This window comes from Capra hircus, chromosome 3 (assembly GCF_001704415.2).
Source record: "Capra hircus breed San Clemente chromosome 3, ASM170441v1, whole genome shotgun sequence".
NCBI classification, from domain to species: Eukaryota; Metazoa; Chordata; class Mammalia; order Artiodactyla; family Bovidae; genus Capra; species Capra hircus.
Genome location: NC_030810.1, coordinates 107,685,384 through 107,703,651, shown reverse-complemented (window position 1 = coordinate 107,703,651; position 18,268 = coordinate 107,685,384). Strand labels below are relative to the sequence as shown.

The 18,268-nt window shown below is 52.3% G+C and overlaps 1 protein-coding gene across 3 annotated transcripts in view; it reads right to left on the bottom strand.

The window, feature by feature from the left end:
• KIRREL (kin of IRRE like (Drosophila)) overlaps positions 1-18,039 on the bottom strand; it is a 104,137-nt gene extending 86,098 nt beyond the window's left edge. Inside the window, exon 1 of one of the 3 annotated variants that reach the window (XM_018046341.1) lies at positions 17,634-18,039. In XM_018046341.1, coding sequence (XP_017901830.1) covers positions 17,634-17,685 — 52 coding nt within the window. In that variant the 5' untranslated portion in view covers positions 17,686-18,039. The remainder of the gene's footprint in view (positions 1-17,633) is intronic. The other 2 variants (XM_018046339.1, XM_018046340.1) reach the window with 2 other exon arrangements.

Below are 18,268 nucleotides of genomic sequence, written 5' to 3'. Positions count from 1 at the left end.
AAGTTCCCAGAAAAAGAAAGAAGAAATAGCTTTCAGGGAAAGAAATCTGCCAAATGTTTATGTTCCCACAAGACTCTGCGAAACCTTTTCACAGACCAAAGCTAAAGTTGAGGGTGAGATCAGAGCACGTTTCTTAAGGAACAAACTCTTATCAACAGGCATACACGAGCACCCACATCCTTGATCCAGGGTCCCCAACCTTCCCAGAGCAGGCTGGATCATCTCCATTCCAAGGACAGCAGACTCTGTGTGTGTGTGTGTGTGTGTGTGTGTGTCTGTGTGTGTGTGTGTTTGCAGGGAGAAGGGTACTTCTGCTGTCCTTACCCAGAGTCCAGACCAGATCTGAAAAATGTATAAAAAGTTTGCTTCCACCCTGGTTCCTAAACAAACCATGCTTCTCCAGGGGCACCCCAACGCTGGCTCTCTGAAATCAATCCCTCTGGTTTTGGCTCAAAAACCAAATCAGAGAGATCCAGGGCCTCATTCAGGAAGAAGCAGTCCTTTATGTGAACTCCCCCCGGATGGCAAACAGTCAGAAAACGGTGCAGCCAGAATCTTGGAGATTATTACCCTTCTCATTTTATGATAAGAAAACAGGCTCAGGTCACCGCATAAGGCACACGTCCCGACAACCACAAATGGAGCTAAAATTCACCGCTAGACTCGAAACCCAGTGCTCCTTCCATATTGCCTCCTGAATGTAGACTTTCCTATGGTAGAGCCTGGGAAACCAGGAGCTGAGACAGAAGCTACAAACCATCTGAGTGAGACTGGACACATTTAACCCTCTGGCACAGGGGCTCTGCTGCAGGTCCAGTGGGCAGTCTGAGGCGTAGAGGTCAGCAAAGGGAGGATGTCAACCCTACCTGGAGCTGGATGCCGATAAGCTGTGAGCTGGAAGTAGCCCTGGCCGAAACAGACAACTTCTTTGTGAAAAGAAAAATTGCACTGGGACAGGGTGACCTGGGTTGTCACTGCTTAAGAGTACATCCCAGAAGTGGCACAGTGTAGAAATTTTGTGCCCTCCCTTACTGAGGAAGGTGAACAAAGCACTCTCTCTCCTTCATCAGCTTTTTAAAAAATTAACTTGTTTGATGTGGTTTCTAAGGTCATGGGCTAGGTGCTTCCATGTGGTGATAACAATAGGAATAGCAATAGCAGTCACAGCTCCCATTTGTTAAGCACCTGTCATATGCCAGGAACTCTGTGTACATATACCGTCTGCAGTCTTTCCAAGGTTCCCATTGACCAACGGAGAACCTGAGACTCAGATATATGACAATTCCAAGGTCTCATGGCTAGTTAATGGCAAAAAGGTTGATAGGACCCAATTCTTTTCTTTCTCAAGACCAAGCATTGTGCTAGGGTGAAGAAAGAAAATTCCATACGGAGAGCGAAAGAATGGATGTCCCCCATTCTCCACCACGTCCTGCAGACCAGGAGCCCTGCCCTCAGAGACGAGATGAACAGCAGTGGGGAACAGCGGTGAGTTGCCAGAACTTTGGGTTCCAGTCCCGCTCTGCCTCTAACCCTCTGAGTAAACTCTACTATCTCTCAGTCTTCTCAAATGCATCATCTGGACATCCTCCTTGCTGTTTATCTTCAGGTTGGAAGCCCAAGGAAAGCCCCAAGGTTTGTGGTTATGCCAGGGCTGAGGGCCCAGCAGGAACAGTGCTCTCTCCCTCCCTTACCTCTTCTTCCTGGGTCACAGTTTTCCTCATCTGTGAGATGGAGCATGTTGTCAGCTCCTGGCACAGCACCTGCAAGGTGTGAGTCTAAGAGCTAGGCCTTCCCTTTCTTCATCCAATCACCATTATGGAGTGGTTATTCCCTGAGTGGGCTTCCCAGGTGGCACTATTGATAAAGAACCCACGTGCTAGCCTGGGAGACTTAAGGGAGGCAGGTTTGATCCCTGGGTGGGGAAGATCACCTGGGGGAGGGCATAGCAACCCACTCCAGTACTCTTGCCTGGAGAATCCCATGGACAGAGGAGCCTCACGGGCTACGGCCCATAGGGCTGCAAAGAGCTGGACACAACTGAAGCGACTTAGCGCACATGGCCCTGGGATTCAGCCCCAGAATGTGTGTCCCGCTCTCCCCAGAAAATGTTCCCAGGCCAAGTCGTGGGTCCTAACTGGGTGGTGGCCCTGCCCTGTCTTTCCCTGTCATCCTTTCTCACCGCTGCAGACTTCACTTCTCCGCATAGGGTCGATGAACTTCACTGGGACCATCTCTTGCTCCTCATCGAGTGTTCTGGTCACCAGCCCACACCACCTCCTGCTGTATCCCACCCTACCTCATCCCCCCACACAACCAGGGAGGCCAAGGCAGCCAGCGATGTGCAGCTCTGGCTGCATCAGCTCTGATGGACCAGGTGGAGCCTCCCCCAGGGAGCTTGACCATATCCCTGACCACCAGCAGCAGAGCCTCCACCAGCCTGCTGGGCTGACCAGGGGTTCTGGGCCGGTGCTCCGCTCAGCAATCCACGCGCCCGCTCAGTGCTGCTGCCTGACGTCCCTTTCTTCCCCTCCCTTGGTCTCAGCACTTGCAGCCAGCTGCCCCCACCTCCCTCCAGCATCTCTGTTCCCACTCTCCCCTTCTCTCCCGCTTCCTCCCCTCCCCCCTCTGCTGCGGGCTTGGAGCAGGAGGTTATGAAAATGAGCTGCGTGCCCAGGAGACTGTAATTATCTGCTAAGTGTGAAAGCCAGAGTGATTAATTAAGAGATAATAAAAAGAAAAGGAGGGCGAGAGGGGGGCCTCACGGCTTTGCTTTGATGATAGAACCTGAGGTGAGCCAAGCAATTAGGGGAATCTTTATCGAGAGTTAGCTATAATCCACAAATTATCAAGCACCAAATGCTCCAGGAGTAGGGCACATTTCACTCCTGCCGAGTGACAGACCGACAGACAGGGAAGGACAGCGGGAGGAAGGGGTCCAGGGAGCATCCAGCTGGGGGCAGGGAGAGACCCGGCGCAGTGGAGCGCGCGTCTGCGCTGGTGGACAGATTGTCCCGTGCCAGGCCGCCGGGCAGCACTTCCAGGCCCTCGGGCTGTGGCTACCCTTGAAACAGGGTAGCAACCCGTGACAAAGACAGGCTGCCCCCCAGGCAGGCTCCACAGCAGAGCCAACTCGGAACACCCCCACTGTCTCCTCCAGAAGGACCAGAGGGCCAGGCGCCTGTCTCCCCACAGACATGTCAGCTCCTCCTCTTTGAGGACTCACATTCTCCCCTGTCCTCAAGGGACCAGGAGCTGCTGTAACACCATTCCTCTCCCCACCTTGGCATGTGGGAGTATGTCACGCGGCCGGTGCGAATGCTGCAGGGGCCACGACTTGACAAGGCTACACCACAGCTCGTGGCTCCCGGAGCCAGCAGCCCACAGGGCCCTAGCTGGATAGCCCTCCCCCATCCAGCTCCCACTCTTCTCCCACCCAACCCTCCTGTAAGAACAGTCTCTTCTTTCCCACTGGGTCCTGCCCTACCAGTCCTTCCCACTGGGGTCCATTTTCCTTTCTTGTCCCCTCCTGGAAACCTTCCCTGACCGATCCCACAGCTCTAGTATCTCTTTCCATCTTCTCCTGTGCAAATGTACAACAGGGTTCAAAATGCCCCCCTAATTTAGATGATCTGTGTGTGTTTAGACCCTGAGGAAGATGGCAACCTGTCTCCTCTATTACAACTAGCTATCTGACAGCAGAAACCAAGCCTCCGCCCTCAAGTTCAAGCTTAGGGCTAAGAGTTTGCACTGATCTAATACAGTCTGGTCGGAGAAGGCAATGGCACCCCACTCCAGTACTCTTGCCTGGAAAGTCCCATGGATGGAGGCGCCTGGAGGGCTGCAGTCCATGGGGTCGCAAAGAGTCGGACACGACTGAAGCGACTTAGCAGCAGCAGCAGCAGCAGCAATACAGTCTGGTATCCTAGTCCACACTCCATCAGATTAGTAGATCTCCAAAGGCAGACACCCTATCCCTTTCTTTCTCTGCCCACACTGATGTCACTTGGGATCCACCCTGTCCACCCAGGCATGGATGGCTTGGTTGAGGACATCCCTGTGTGGCTTTCCTGGCAGCTCAGTGGTAAAGAATCCGCCTGCAATGCAGGAGACACGAGTTCGATCCCTGAGTCAGGAAATGCCCTGGAGGAGGGCATGGCAACCCATTCCAGTGTTCTTTCCTGGAGAATCCCATGGACAGGGGAGCCTCATGGTTACAGTCCATAGTGTCGTAAAGAGTCGGACACGACTGAAGCAACTAGAATGGGAAACTGGACAAGGAATGGCATGGTGGCTCAGCCGGGTTCCTGGGAACACTACTGCTCTGGCCCTGACTGGGGACACTGGCAAGATAGAGAGCCTTGGCGGTTTTTTGGGAAGTAGACCTGCTCCCTAGAGACAAGCTGCTCAACCTCAACTGAGGCCTCAAAGACAGTGTCACCTCTGGCCTCTCTAGGCTTGCACTGAGAGAAAAAGGGGAAATGTTATTTTTCCAGGCATAAAGAATACTGGACTCCTACTCAATTATAGTCTCAAATAAGACAGCTTTTTTTTTTCCATGGAAGAGCAGGAAGGGTTGGGGTTAGACACAAAGAACTTTCTGCTTGCCAGGGATTAATTGATATGAAGGTGAGCAGGCAGAGAGAGCAAACGAAATTCCCTTCTCTTCAGAAAAAGGACAAACACGGATGCATCCAGGTTGATTCAAATTGGTCCTGCCTAAAGAGAGAGATCTTGAGAGTCCAGAGGTGTTCAGATTCTTGCAGAATCATCCCTCCACCTTCACTCCTGACCCTAGGATCTATGCTCTAGGAAGCCTGGTCTGACTGACCCTACCTCCTTCTTTGTTTACTCTGAAACTCCTCAGGATGGATGTGCGTAGTTTGCACTTGGAGGTGGCTGAAAGTGTAGTCAGTTTTCTGGAGGTTCTTCTTTCCCCTAGTGGGCAGGATTCCCTAGATATACGGAGCAAACTTGTCCCATTATATCAGAAAACTCTGAGGGCAGAGGCGCTCTTCTCTGGCCCGTGGACCTGTCTCGACAGCCTGAGGCTCTGCACCCAGATCACCAAGGGAGGGAGTGAGTCAGCTCATCATGTTGCCTGAACAACCATTAGGCCTACATGAGTGTGAGAAAATGACCTGCCCAGGGGTGGTCCTCCATTCCTCCCTGAAAACCATGACCCCAAGTAGGTCTACAATCCACCTTCTTTCCCAGATCTCACTTTGCTCATGATCAAACCTTCAAGCCAAAGCCAACAAAGCCTAGGCCCTGGCTAGCAGCTCAGTCAAAATGTTTTTCCCCCTAAAACCGCACCAAATGAGAGCTGGGTTATTGAGGAGTCACTCTTCTCATTTAAAAAATGAAGGGAGAAGGCTGACTGAGGACTGACTGGCTCGGGCATGGAGGAGGCATGTCTCCACCAACATACTGGCTAGTTGCTTTTCAACTTTGCAGCCAGCAGCTGGTGAACACTTGGAGGGGTGAAATAGAGGTAGCTGGGAGCGTGGGAGGTGGTGGGAATAAGGCTGGGCAGGTTAGGCTTGAGGCACGCACTGCCCCTTCTCCTGTCGCACAGCTTGCCTCTCTAAAACAAACATATCGATGGTCCTGAATCAATGACCCATCCAGGCTCCGTTATACAACCAAAAGTGAATTCAGGTAAATGAGTTCTATTTTTCCTTGCTTCCCATTAGAAAGCTGAAGCTCTATTTCCCTAGAGGAAACACATCCTCTTAACACTTCAGAGTGTGGTCCAAGGACCAGCAGCATTGGCATCACCTGGGAGCCTGGTGCCAACACAGAAATCCCGCCCGACCCCAGATCTTCTGAATCAGAATCTGCACTTTTTAACCAGATTCCCCAGGTGCTTCACAAGCATGTTGGAGTTTGAGAATCACTGTTCTAACATACTGAGTTGAAACCTTGTGGAGAGATAGGGATTTAAACCTAAACCTTCTGGTCCTGCTTACTGTGCATTGCCCAAGGAGTGCTTTCCCAGGGCTTAAAGTAGAGGTAAATTGTTGCTATCACTCCATTTAACAGATGAGGAAACTAAGGCTCACAAAAATGAAGAGCCCACTGAAATTTCAGAGCCAGGATCAGACCTAATTCTAAAGCAAGGTGCTTTCTATTTGCTGCCATCTCAAAGCTCCCACTGCACGGCACTCCAGAGACCATAAATTCAGGGATTACCAACATCACTGGCTTGGTTCACATTGACTTATCTGTATTTGCACCATTATTTGTTCTTCACTCATCCTACTGATCTGCCTTGGACTATGAGCTATAAAAAAACAGGCACTGTGCAATATGATTTACTGAAAACTGACTGTGTTCCAAATACTGTTCCTTAACATCGATTCCTTCATTCAGTCCTCACAGCAACCTTCTAAGGTAGGTCTTATTGTCTCCATTTTATAGATGAGAAAACTGAGGCTCTAGTGAAATGACTTGGTCCTGCTCACGCGGGTGGCAGCCTCTCTGCCTTTCCCATAGGCCCTCTGGTCAGGAGGTCCCAGGGCACTTGAGGCGTTATCCAATTCCAAGGGTGTGTTGAAAGAGACCAGGCTTAGGACACGACCCTGGTATGAAACCAAAGGCAACATGCACAAACCAAATCCCTTAGATACGGGCTTTACGGGCTCTACGGGCTCCTCTCTCAATTTTCTGCACAAATGGAGAGCAGCAGCAATGCAGATAATCCAGAAGTCATTTCAACTTGCTTTGCAATGCATTAAATTTTTTTTTTTTTTGCCAAGTCATATTTTCCCTTCTAATTATATTTGGCTCAAACTGACATTAAAATGAATTTGTATTCTCACTTCACCAACGGCCTGGTAAGGGAAGAAGTCCCAGATGTGTGCAGGGTGATAGGCACATCAGTGTAGAATCAAACATCATCCAGGCAGTAGCCGACTGGGGATGGAGGCTGGAGAGCCGGCAGCGCTGGCAACAGGATTATGGGAGAGGTGGTGGACAAAGATGGAGCGGGCTTCAGGGGCTTCTGGGAGTCCCCTCAAACCATCCCCACAGTGCGGTCAAGCAGATAGATTTCCAAGGAGGTAGGGGCTGAGGCTCAGAGCAGAACACAGGGTTTGAGGTCAATTGCTCAGGGTCTGGGATTAAAACCCAGGAGTCCACTGGACGACTAGGGAATCACAAAGAAGAAAACCCCGACTTCTCTCTGGGGCTTCACCTAACCAGTCTGCTTGCTCCCGCTCCCTTGTCTCTCTCTCTCTCTCTCTGCCCCCATCTGCCCATCTCAGCTTCTTTCCTTTTAATAACCTCCCAGTTAAGTGAATCGAATGGGAAGAAGCAGTTAAAAGCACCTCATGGCTTGACAATGCTGGGTAATGGAGCGAGCAGGGCCCCAGGCTGTTCCTGGGAGAATTCAGGAAAGGGGAGGGGGGACTCAACCAAGGACAAAGTTAATTTAGAAATCAGCTCAGTAGGGTGGGAGTAGGGATAGGGAAGAGGGAACTGGACACAAGAGGTTGGGAGATCTGGGGAAAGCACGCTTTATATAAACTGCCTTTGTTCCTGGAAATCATAATCCTCGGGAGGGACCTCGCTCACTCCTTCGGATTCCTCAGCTCCTTCCATCCGGAGCAGGGGGCACAATCAGGGATTGTCCGAGCCGGGATATCTTGAACAGCGCTGCATTCCAGAGGCTCCAGCCGCAGCCCCGGCCTCACATCTGTGGCTGTGCCCTCCCCCTGCCAGGCGGCCTCTTCCACTCCCCACTCTCCGATAGCTAGACTTCAGCATTTTTCACATACCTCTCTTCCAGCGTTTATCTTATAGTATTGTCAATATGTGTTTATACATCCATCTCCCACACCCGCCCCAGAGTAGCTCAAGGACAAGGACCAAATCTCACTTACCTTGGATTTCTGGTGCCTACATGCATACCCAGCCCAGCCCAGCCATTAAAAACACACCAGCTTAGTGGGACACTGGCACTCACCCCTATAGCTCACTCCCATGGTGGGAATCTTCAAAGGTTTCCATTTGAAAAGCCAGAGACAGCTTCCTTGAAGAGGTTTGAAGAATCTCCTAGGCTCAGCCCCCAAATGCACACACATCTCTGGCCACTGACCAGAGGAAATGGCCCAGGATTGACCCTGCAGGGACTAAATAAATCCAGATTGGCCCTCTGATGAAACCAGGTGGTTCCCCTAGACTCTGGGCAGTGCAGACCCAGCCCAGGCTCCCAAAGAACATAGGACAAAGAACCTAGGTATCCACCAAGCTGCAGCGCTCACCACTGAACTCTGCCTCTTTATCTTATTAGACCTGAGGATTCGAAGAGAAAAAAGATCTCATCATTTCAAGCCTCCCCAACTCTGGTCACAGATCTGAGACTTCCCAAGGTGAACTGATTTTAAGTTTTTCTGCCCATTTCTACCCAGTCAAACCCGACCATCTGCCCATTTCATTTTTTTTTTTGCCAACTTAAGGGGCTGTAAATCTCAACAGTGGTCTTCCCAGGTGGCACTAGTGGTAAAGAATCCGCCTGCCCTTGCAGGAGACGCAAGTGATGGGTGTTTGAGCCCTGGATCGGGAAGAGCCCCTGAAGGAGGGCATGGCAACTCACTCCAGTATTCTTGCCTGGAGAATTCCATGGACAGAGGAGCCTGGCGGGCTACAGTCCATGGGGGTCACAAAGAGTTGGACATGACTGAGGGACTGAGCGTATAGGCACACAAACCTCTATAGTGGCTCCAACAGATGAGGAGTTTAAGAGGAGAGGAGGGTTGGGTGAAGAATGAAGTAGGGATCACAAAGTTTTTAACACTTCCTTTGCTTTAAAAGGGCTTCCCTGGTGGCTCAGATGGTAAAGCGTCTGCCTGCTATTCCGGAGACCTGGGTTCAATCCCTGGGTCAGGAAGTTCCCCTGGAGAAGGAAATGGTAACCCACTCCAGTATTCATGCCTGGAAAATCCCATGGACCAAGGAGCCTGGTGGGCAACAGTCCATGGGGTTGCAAAGAGTCGGACACGATTGAGCAAGTTCTCTTTCTCTTTGCTTTAAAAACAGAAATCCCTGTCTCTTCCTTCTTACAGGAGGGTCTCAGGCCTGGCATTTCCAGGCTTTTTTTGGGTCAGGCCCCAGACTACTGTTCTGGATCACCTTCATTATTTCTCCCTAACCCAAATCCTCAGCTGCCACCAGCCTCCATGGACCTTGCGCATTCCGGCAGCCACACCTTGATTCGGGAAGTTCAGCCGGCCTGGTAATGCTCTCCCTCTTCCTGCCACATCCACATCCTGTCCATCCTTAGACCGGCTTCCTCCATGAAGCCTTTCCTGGCCTCTTCAGCCCACAGCAAGCTCCCCAGCTCTGACTGCGCACACTGCTCTCCTGGCACCAAATGCACCCAGCCTAGCATTACCTTGGGAAGATCCCCTGGAGAAGAAAATGGCAAACCACTCCAGTACTCTTGCCTGGAAAATCCCATGGACAGAGGAGCCTAGTAGGCTACAGTCCATGGGGTCGCAAAGAGTCAGACACGACTGAGCGACTTCACTTAGCATTACCTGGAACCTTTGCATATATTTGTACATCTTAGTTTCTTAAAGGGAAGGGACCATATGATATTGTGGGTTTTTTTTTTTAATTCCCCATAATGCCTACATAATGTATGTTTCATATATAGTAATGTACATTTGCTGACTTGGAAAAAAACTAATTCTCCCCATTTTATGGAAGAGTAAACTGACACCTCCGGAAGCTAAGTACTTTGCATCTAAATCACAAAGTGAGACCCTTAAAGGCAAAGGCAGTATTTTATTCTTTTGGCAACACTAGTGCCTGGAACACAGCATAAGCACAAAACACATTTCTGTGGGATAAAGGAACCAAGTCCAGACTCTCTTCCCACACAGTGAGGATAGACTCCTGCAACTGCTTCAGAAGGAAAGAAGAGGCAGAGAAGAAAAGCATCACATGGCCAGTTGGGAAGAGGGATGTGTGACTCCTAATCTGGCCTGGAGCGGGGCAGGCTACGGGAACAGCCCTGCCAGCACAGAGCACTGATACCTGCTGTCCCTTGCTGCCTCAAACCCACTCCCCATGACCTTCTGGGAGATTCTTCCATCACCTTCCCAGAGTCAGGGCCCTGGAGGAATGAAGCAGCAGCAGCATCTCCTGGGAAACTAATGGGATTTGCTAGGGAGTACTACAGAGTTCCACCCTGGATTTAAGACCCTGAATCCTGAGGAAGCTGGCTGGCTACAAGGCCCATTTATTTCAATATGATCCCAATTTTGTTAAATGGACTCAAGGAGGGCAGAGAGGAATGAGGCTTCAGCTCCCTGAGACTACAGAGGTTAATAAAAGTTGCTGGAGAAATTAAATGTGGAGGGGGAGAAATTGGGAGCTTGGAGAGAGTTGATACAGGGTGGGGGAGAGCAGGATAGAAAAAGAAAAATGCGATCTTCAGCAAAAAAGAAAGTCAGCTTTCATCCCGGGAGCTCAAAGAACTCGGTCAGGTTGCACTGTCTGTGAATCAGTGGGTGGGAAGGTGTAAGAGCTGGGGCTGCAGGATAGAGAGAGACCAGAATCACACAATGGGGAACCTGAGGTTTCTAACTTTCTTAACCTTGTAGTGTGTGCATCTTCAGAGCAAGACAAGACACAAGCTGGTGCCTTCAAAGACTCTTCAAAGGATGGCTGCCATGGCTGGCAAGGGAATGGGACACAGAACACGGCTGTATTCTCTGGTGAATGGATGGGCCGGGGGAAAGGGAGAGACCTGTTCATAGGTGTATGGGGGTGAGAAGCGGCTGTGTATGCAAGTGTGCAGGAGACCACGAGGGAATCTACACGTGTGCATGTGGACACACACACTGCAGAGTGAGAGCTGCGTGCCGCGGCAGTGTGGAACGGGTGGGTGTGCCCATCGGTCTTCAGGGGCTTCTCTCTGGAATCATTCCTGCCTCCCACTCCAACCTCCCTGCTTGGGATCCGGTCCTGGCTCTGTCACTACTTATATAGATCCCGTTGGCCAATCTGCTTAACTTCTTTCTTTGTTTTTCTTTGTCCACTCACAAAATGGGGATAACTCCTAACAGGTTACTGTTGGTACTTGAAAGAAATTTTTAAAATTATTTTTTATTTTTGGCTGGGAGGCATGTGGGATCCCAGTTCCCCGATCAGGGATTGAACTCATGCCCCCTGTATTGGGAGCACAGTGTCTTAACCCCTACACTGCCTGGCAAGTCCTTACTGTTGGTATTAAATGAGTCACTAATGCAAGCAAAATACAAAGCAGGCTCTCCACAGAAGAGAACCACCTTCTCTCTCACTTAGAATGGACTCATTTTCTTTCCTGACTCCTGAGACAGCTTCTCTTTGACATTACATTTCAGAATTGAGGACATGGCAGCCTCTTTCTTCTTTCCTGCTGACCACTGCCTGCTGCTCCCCTGCCCCCAATCCCAGCCCTTTCCAGGTCAAAGCATCTTCCAGGACAGGGCCAAGTAAAGTGGCCTGGAGGCCTTGAGAAGAAACCAGGCAGGAGCTGGTAGGTAGGGAGGGGACATAGCCTTCCCAGTTCTGGATGCATGGACAGGAATGTCCCTATCCTTGTTTGGAAACCATCCCCAAAATTGGGATGATGGAGGCATTTGCCCCCTATCCCCTCCCTCCAGCCCAACCTCCTCTTAGCAAGTCATTTCAACTCTCTAAGACTGTTTTATTATGTATTAAATGGGGGAAATAATAACTACACTGCCCATATCATAGGACAGTTGTAATATATCTACCAAATGAGACTGTACATGTGAAAAAGTTGCTAAAATTGGAACGCACTATATAAATACAGGACTTCCCTGGTGGCTCAGTGGCTAAAAAAAAAAAAAAAAAAAAAAAAAAAAATCTGCCTGCCAACGCAGTAGATGCAGCTTTGAACCCTGGGTGGGGAAGATCCCCTGGAGAAGGAAATGGCTGCCCACTCCAGGATTCTTGCTTGGGAAATCCCATGGACAGAGGAGCCTGGCAGCTCACAGTCCATGGAGTCACAAAAGTATCCAATGCAACCCAGTGACTAAACAATACAAAGTTAAAAAGACTCTACAAGTGGGAAGAAGAGATCTGCGGCCTTGTAAACCTCCTGCTCCTGACAGACAAGGAGTTCCCTTCCCCACTAAATAAAACAGATGGTCATCCAAGCAAGACAGCAAGATGCAGGTGGGCTAGGCGTCCTGGCTGAGCCCTTGGGGAGCAGGCTGAGCCAGGCACCAGGAGGAGCACGGGGTCACCGTGGGGAAGAAGAGCAGGAAGATGCCCTCTTTTCCCCTCCAGAGCCACCTCAACCGAAGGGAGGCCACTGCACAGGTGCCTCTGCCGCGGAGGGTGCCCAGGGGACCATGGGCTTTGTAGTAAAACAAAGAGTTTGAATCTGAGATCTAATACTCCAGGGATGGCCCTGAGCAAGTTAATTAAAATTGGCTTTGGTTTCCTCATCCTTAAAATGGGGGTAACATTTCCTTCACAAGGGTGTTGTTATAAGGAATAAACAACAACGAGTGTGAAGAGCGCACAGTAGGGATTCGACAAGAAGTCACTTTGAGGCTTTGGTTGGGAGACCACCTCTCCTACAGTCACTTTTCCCTACCCTAGGGCAGGCAGGGCCTGCCAAAGCAGATGAGAACACCAGACCCCAGCCTCTGTGTCTGCCAGGGACTGGGCTGAGTTAGAAGCTGACTGTCTTGGTTTTCTCCCCAGGCCCCTACTCAGCACCCCACCCCCTGCATGACTGTCCACAAGTCAATCTTGCATGTTGCAGGGGTAGTTCCCAAGTTTGCAGCTCATGGACCTGTAAAGGCTGTATGTAATTTGCAACTGCAAACCTTTCCATTGGCCAAGTAAAGCCCTTTATACGGGACTTCCCTGGCGGTCCAGTGACTAAGGCTTCATGCTCCCAATGAAAGGGACCCAAGTTCAATCCCAGATCAAGGAACTAGACCCTACTTGTTGCAACTAAGACCCTGCAGCAATCAAATAAATACAAAAATATAAACAAACAAAAAATTAAAAGACATTTATGGGCACTGTTATATTACCAAAGAAAAACCTGTTCAACACCCAAAAATGTAGGACAGAATCTCAGAACGGAGGATGGTTTTAGGAATTTGAATGAATTTCCATTTATGAGCACTCTCTCCTTTTCCCTCTGAGTTCTGCTTCAGCTCTGGATCAGGAAGGACCCTGTCCTGGCTCAGCATCTGTCCCTGCTGGCATGTGGGATCCCAGTCAAAGAAAGGTGGGGGCAGTACTTGAGGGGAGCTGGTTCCCCAACCATTAATACCGTCAAGATACCCAACCTGTCTAAACCTCGATTTCTCAGCCATGAAATGGGGATAATTACAGAGCCGATCTCAGGGGCCTGTTGTACAGATTAAATTAGATAATGCAAATAAAGTAGTTAGCACAAGGGCTCCATAAATGATCCGTATGATTTCCAGACTCTGAAATGCTGCCACCTCGGGGCTAGTGTTCCTCATTTCTCATAAGAGCTTTGGCTCCTTCTCACTAGAATGCCAACCTCTTCCATTTGGTCCTCTTCTTCCCCAAACCCTTCCTGAGGTTGCCAACCAAGCAAGGCTGGTTAGCCTCCCCTTCTGGGTCCTCCACAACCCAGTTCTCTCCACAAGAGATACAAAGCAGAGATGCTGGAGCCCAGGACCAAGAATCTGGGCAGCTGGAGAGAAAACAAAAAGAGAAGGAGGAGCTGGAAAGGCAGCAAGCAACTGGGCTGCCCGTGTCCAGCCACAAAGTCCTAACAGAAGCACTGGCAGGGCATGTCTTTCCAGACCCTGCTCCAAGCACCTTATGTGGATTAACACGCCATTGCCACCCTATGAAATGTTATTTCTATCCTGACTGTATAGACGAGCAAACTGAGTCACAGAGAAAGCACACAGCTTGTTCACACTGACACAACTATCCAGCGGCCTGGGAGGAAAGGGGTTTAGCCAGGGAGCTGGACAGGAGTCTGTGATTTAACCACCGTTTAGTACTGCCTCCTTCCAACATCGTAGCGCTCTCACCGAGTCAATCAATTGATCAGATATTTAAGGGCACTTATTGCACACTTAGCATCGTGTCAGAAAGTGAAAGGATAAAAGAGAAATGAAGACTTAGTTCCCAAGGATATAAAGCTCTACAGGAGCTTCCATCAGAGCACTTGGTTCTCAGGTCAAGATGGGGTGAGAGCCAGGGACAAAGCTGGGCTGCTTCATTCCTACCCACCAGAGAGCCAAGGGCAGAGGAGACAACCAACCATGAAACCATGGGAGCCAGCAGAAGGTGGGAGGCCGAGACACGTTCTCCTCCTCTTCCTGATCCAGGATCTTCTGGGGTCCAGAGCAATAGCTGGAGGTAATGCTAGGCCCTGAAAACTGGGTTTACACCCTTCTCTCGGGGTCTGAGCAGAAGTCCAATCAAGGTCAAGGAGAGGGACCAGGTATCCTGATTTCTGCCATGTCTCCCCCTGCTCTTTCCCAGCCTCAAGATCCTGCTTTGGGTTAGAAATGTGGGCCATCTGAAGTGTGTGTGTGGTGCGGGGGTGGGGGGGGTGGGGGGCAGGGCGGTGGGGAGGAGGGGGCACGGTGAGAAGGGAGTCCATTCCCAGCTACTCTTCTTTCCAGACTCTTGTTCTCTGTCTGGGTGTAGCTGTTCTCAGGCAGTTGATTACTGGGAATTTAGGAGGCCCTGGGGCCTCTTCCCTTTACTCCTTGCCACCTTGCCAAGTGGTGGCAGGGATGCCCAGGGGACATCTAGGAGCTGGAGGGACATATTTTCCCCCTACCCCCACCTCCACCCTCCCCTGGAGGCAGCTCCCGCCCCGAGCCGGCCTGTCATCCCACATTGCTCTGATTAGCTATAATCTTTCTTTTTCAATTTCTCCTCCCTGAGACTGGGGAGCGAGAAAATCTCCCAGAAAATGAATAAATATTTCAATTTTCAGCGCAATCAGTCTGAGGAGCCAGCGCATGATGGAAACGGGGGGAAGGATAATGGTTTTCATTTAGATAAGATACAGAAAATTATTTAGTGAAAAATGAAGATTGATGAAGCCCATTGAAATTCTTTAAAACGCGATTTTTATTTCTCTGCCTAGGCCGAACGTTCCTTTCCTCTCTCCTCTCCGCTCCCCTCAATTCAACTGCCTTCTCCTCCCACCTTCTCAACACTTGCCCATCACCCTCCCCCAAACGTCTGGTGACCCCCCTCAGTTTCTCCCCTCACAGCCCCAGTCCCTGCCTACAACTCCTTCTTTCTAAGGATGAAGGCTGAGGAGAGAGGTCCTGTCACCACCTCCCTCCTCTCCAGCCCTGTCCCGTAAGCATCCCTGTCTCCCCAGGTCCCCACTCCTTCCAACCTTGCCTCCCCTCCAGTCTCTGCTCAGTCTCCCAGGAACACTCAGGAGTGACTTCCTCTCCCCTCTGCTCTATCCTCTCCCTTTCGCTCCCTTTGGTATCCCCCCTCCCACCCCCAACTACTTTTGTACACTTTCATCAGGTCTTGCTTTCACCCCTGCAGGAGGATGGGTGATGGAAGCTCAGCTAACCTCTGACCCCTCCCCCACCAAGACAGAAAGGCAACCAACACTCTTCTCTCGGACCCTTCCATCCTGCCTCAGTCCACATGACTCTCCTGTTTGCGAACTGCAGCTTTTGTTCCTTGAAGCTTGTTCGTATCCATGTTGCTGACACATTAAGGCTGCAGGAAAGGGGCAGACAGACGCTGGCCCCCAGCACATACCAGTACTGACCCAGCTGACCCCTCCCCCACTGCGGTGGGCCCTCCTCCCCTCCCCCTCCTCTAGCAGCCTGGCTGAACAAAGTCAGAACTTAAGTCATCCTCCCAACTTTCTGCCAAGTGGCTGGCTTGGCCTGCCAACCCCAGGACCAGGCCTCCTTTTCCCCCAGCACCACTTCCACCCCACTCACACTATGAACGTGGGCCCTACCCAAATGCTAAGTATGCGTGTGTGTGACGCAGGGAGGTGGGAGCCTTAGGGGACATGATTGGAGGCCCGCCCCCACCAACTCAGCCAGGATCAGCCTTCAGAGCCAGGGAGGGCCCGCCAGGGTGAGAGGGGAGGGGTCCAATACAACATCCCACCCCTTAACACACACCCACCAGGCCAGGAAGGGAACCGATAGCAGGGCCGCGCCTGGGGGTGCTCTGTGCCCATAACTTTCCTCTTCCCAGATCCACCCTCCCAAAGCCACCCAAGAGGAGACCACCTCCTCCATTTTGTTGCCTGAACATCTCCATAGGTATCTGCCTATAGGAATGCCTGTTCAAGTTTCTTTGTTTCCTGGAGGGTTGGGATTCACAGAAGGGTTTCTGTGTGTGGGTCCATGTCGTGTCCTCGCAAATGCCCGACTGCATCCATGTCCTGTGTCTGTGAGTTGTGGTGTGTGTGTTTGGGTGCATGAACACGCCGATACGGGGGAGGAATCTGTCTTCCTCGGATGTGTCAATGTCTTTGTGTATATGTGTCTGTCTCCGTGTGGGGAATGCTCGCGGGTATGTCTGTCTCAGTAGGTGAATAGTCTGTCTCAGTGTCTAGGGCTGGTTTTTGGTGTTTGTATGTCAATCTCTGTGTGTCAGCTCCATCTTGGGGGTGGGGGTGGGGGTGGAGTTGGGGGGGGGCGGCTAGTTCAGCAGGGTTAAGTCTTCCTTAGAGTCAGATCCAAGAGACAAGAAACAGACCCCAGTAGGGGCTGAAGTCTGACCCTCGGTCTCTTCAGTCCCCCTGCCGCCCCCCAGCCCAGCCTTGGGAGCACTAACATCCTCATCTCTTTCAGCCTCTCCCGCATCTCTCAGCCTCTCCTCCATCTCCCAGGCTCTTCCCAGCCGGTCCCAAATAAAGCCCCGACATCGGTACTTTTCTGACCCAAGGGTGTTAGCCGCCCCCAGTCCCGCCGCCCCCGCGAATGGCCACTTCCATACCCAGCGGGCCCGAAGCTGCCTTTGGAACTCCACTCCCGACTGGGAGCCTCCGCGGGCAAGGGTTCAAATCCCCACCAGAGGCCCCGAGGCACCCCTCCCTTCCTCTGGAGGGGGCAGCCCCAGGCAGGCTGGAGCCGCGGCTCAGACTCAGCCACGCCAGGGGCTGGGCTGAAGGAGGGCCGGGATTCCCTCAGCTACATCTTCGGGAGCCTGGGTCCCCCGCTTTCCGCGCACCTCGGCCCCCCGAATCTGAGATCCCACCCTCTTCCCAGCCTTCCCCCCGCCGGGACCCAGGCGTCCGGACTCCGGGTCTCGGAGGGTGGAGGTGAGTAGAGCTGCCAGAGGCTCCGGAAGAGACTTTGAGCGGTCGGATCCCTTTTTCACCCCGACCCCCGGCCCTTGCGGCCCCGATTCTCCGTTCTCCCGCGCAGCCAGAGGAAACAACTTGGGCAAATCAACGGAAAACTCCTCCTCGCCAGCCCCCGTTACTCCGCGCGGGGACCCAGCCCCCACCTCGCGGCGTCCCGACCCCCGGGGACCCGCCGCCGGCGGCCGAGCCCCTCGGCGTTCCACGGGTCGGGGCGCACACTCCGGCCCCCGGGGGGGAAGCGTGAGGGGGAGCAAGGGCAGGAGCGGGCGGAGCAGGGGGGTGGGGAGCTTACCTTGGGAGAAAGTGTCGGAGAGAGTGAGGATCCAGACGAGGAGGCTCAGCATGCTGTCCTTCCGCCGTGCGCCCGCCCGCGGCTGGGGCCCGGAGTTGGCGAGGGAGCGAGAGGAGCGGGCTGGGGAGGAGGGGAGCCCGGGAGCCCGCCCCCCGCCCGCCCGCGCCCGCCCGCGCCCGCCCCTGCACACTCACACGCACACTCACTCGCGCGCACAAACTCACTTCCCTTCCCTGCGCTTCTCTTTTATCTCTCCTTCCTCGCGGTCCCGTCTCTCTCTCTCTCCCTCTCCCTCGCCCCCCTTTCTTCCCCCTCGCCCTTTTATTATTTCTCGCCTCGAGCTTTATCTCTCCGGGTCTCTTTCGCTCTCTGCTCTCCCTTTCTCCCCGCTTGTCTTCCTTCCCTCTCTCCCTCCGTCCCTCCTCCTGACGTCTACTCTCCCTCCGACGGCGCCTCCCTCCACAGCCCTCCCCTTGCCCCCCCAGTGCGCGCGCACTCACACTCACACCCCTCGCTGCAACTGAGATGGACAGAGCGCCAAGAGAGAAAGCGGTGGAGGGCAAAGCGGGTAACAACGTGAGAGTCGCAGGCGCTGGGGCAGAGACGGCGGGACCCCGGCCCACCCGCACCTCCCT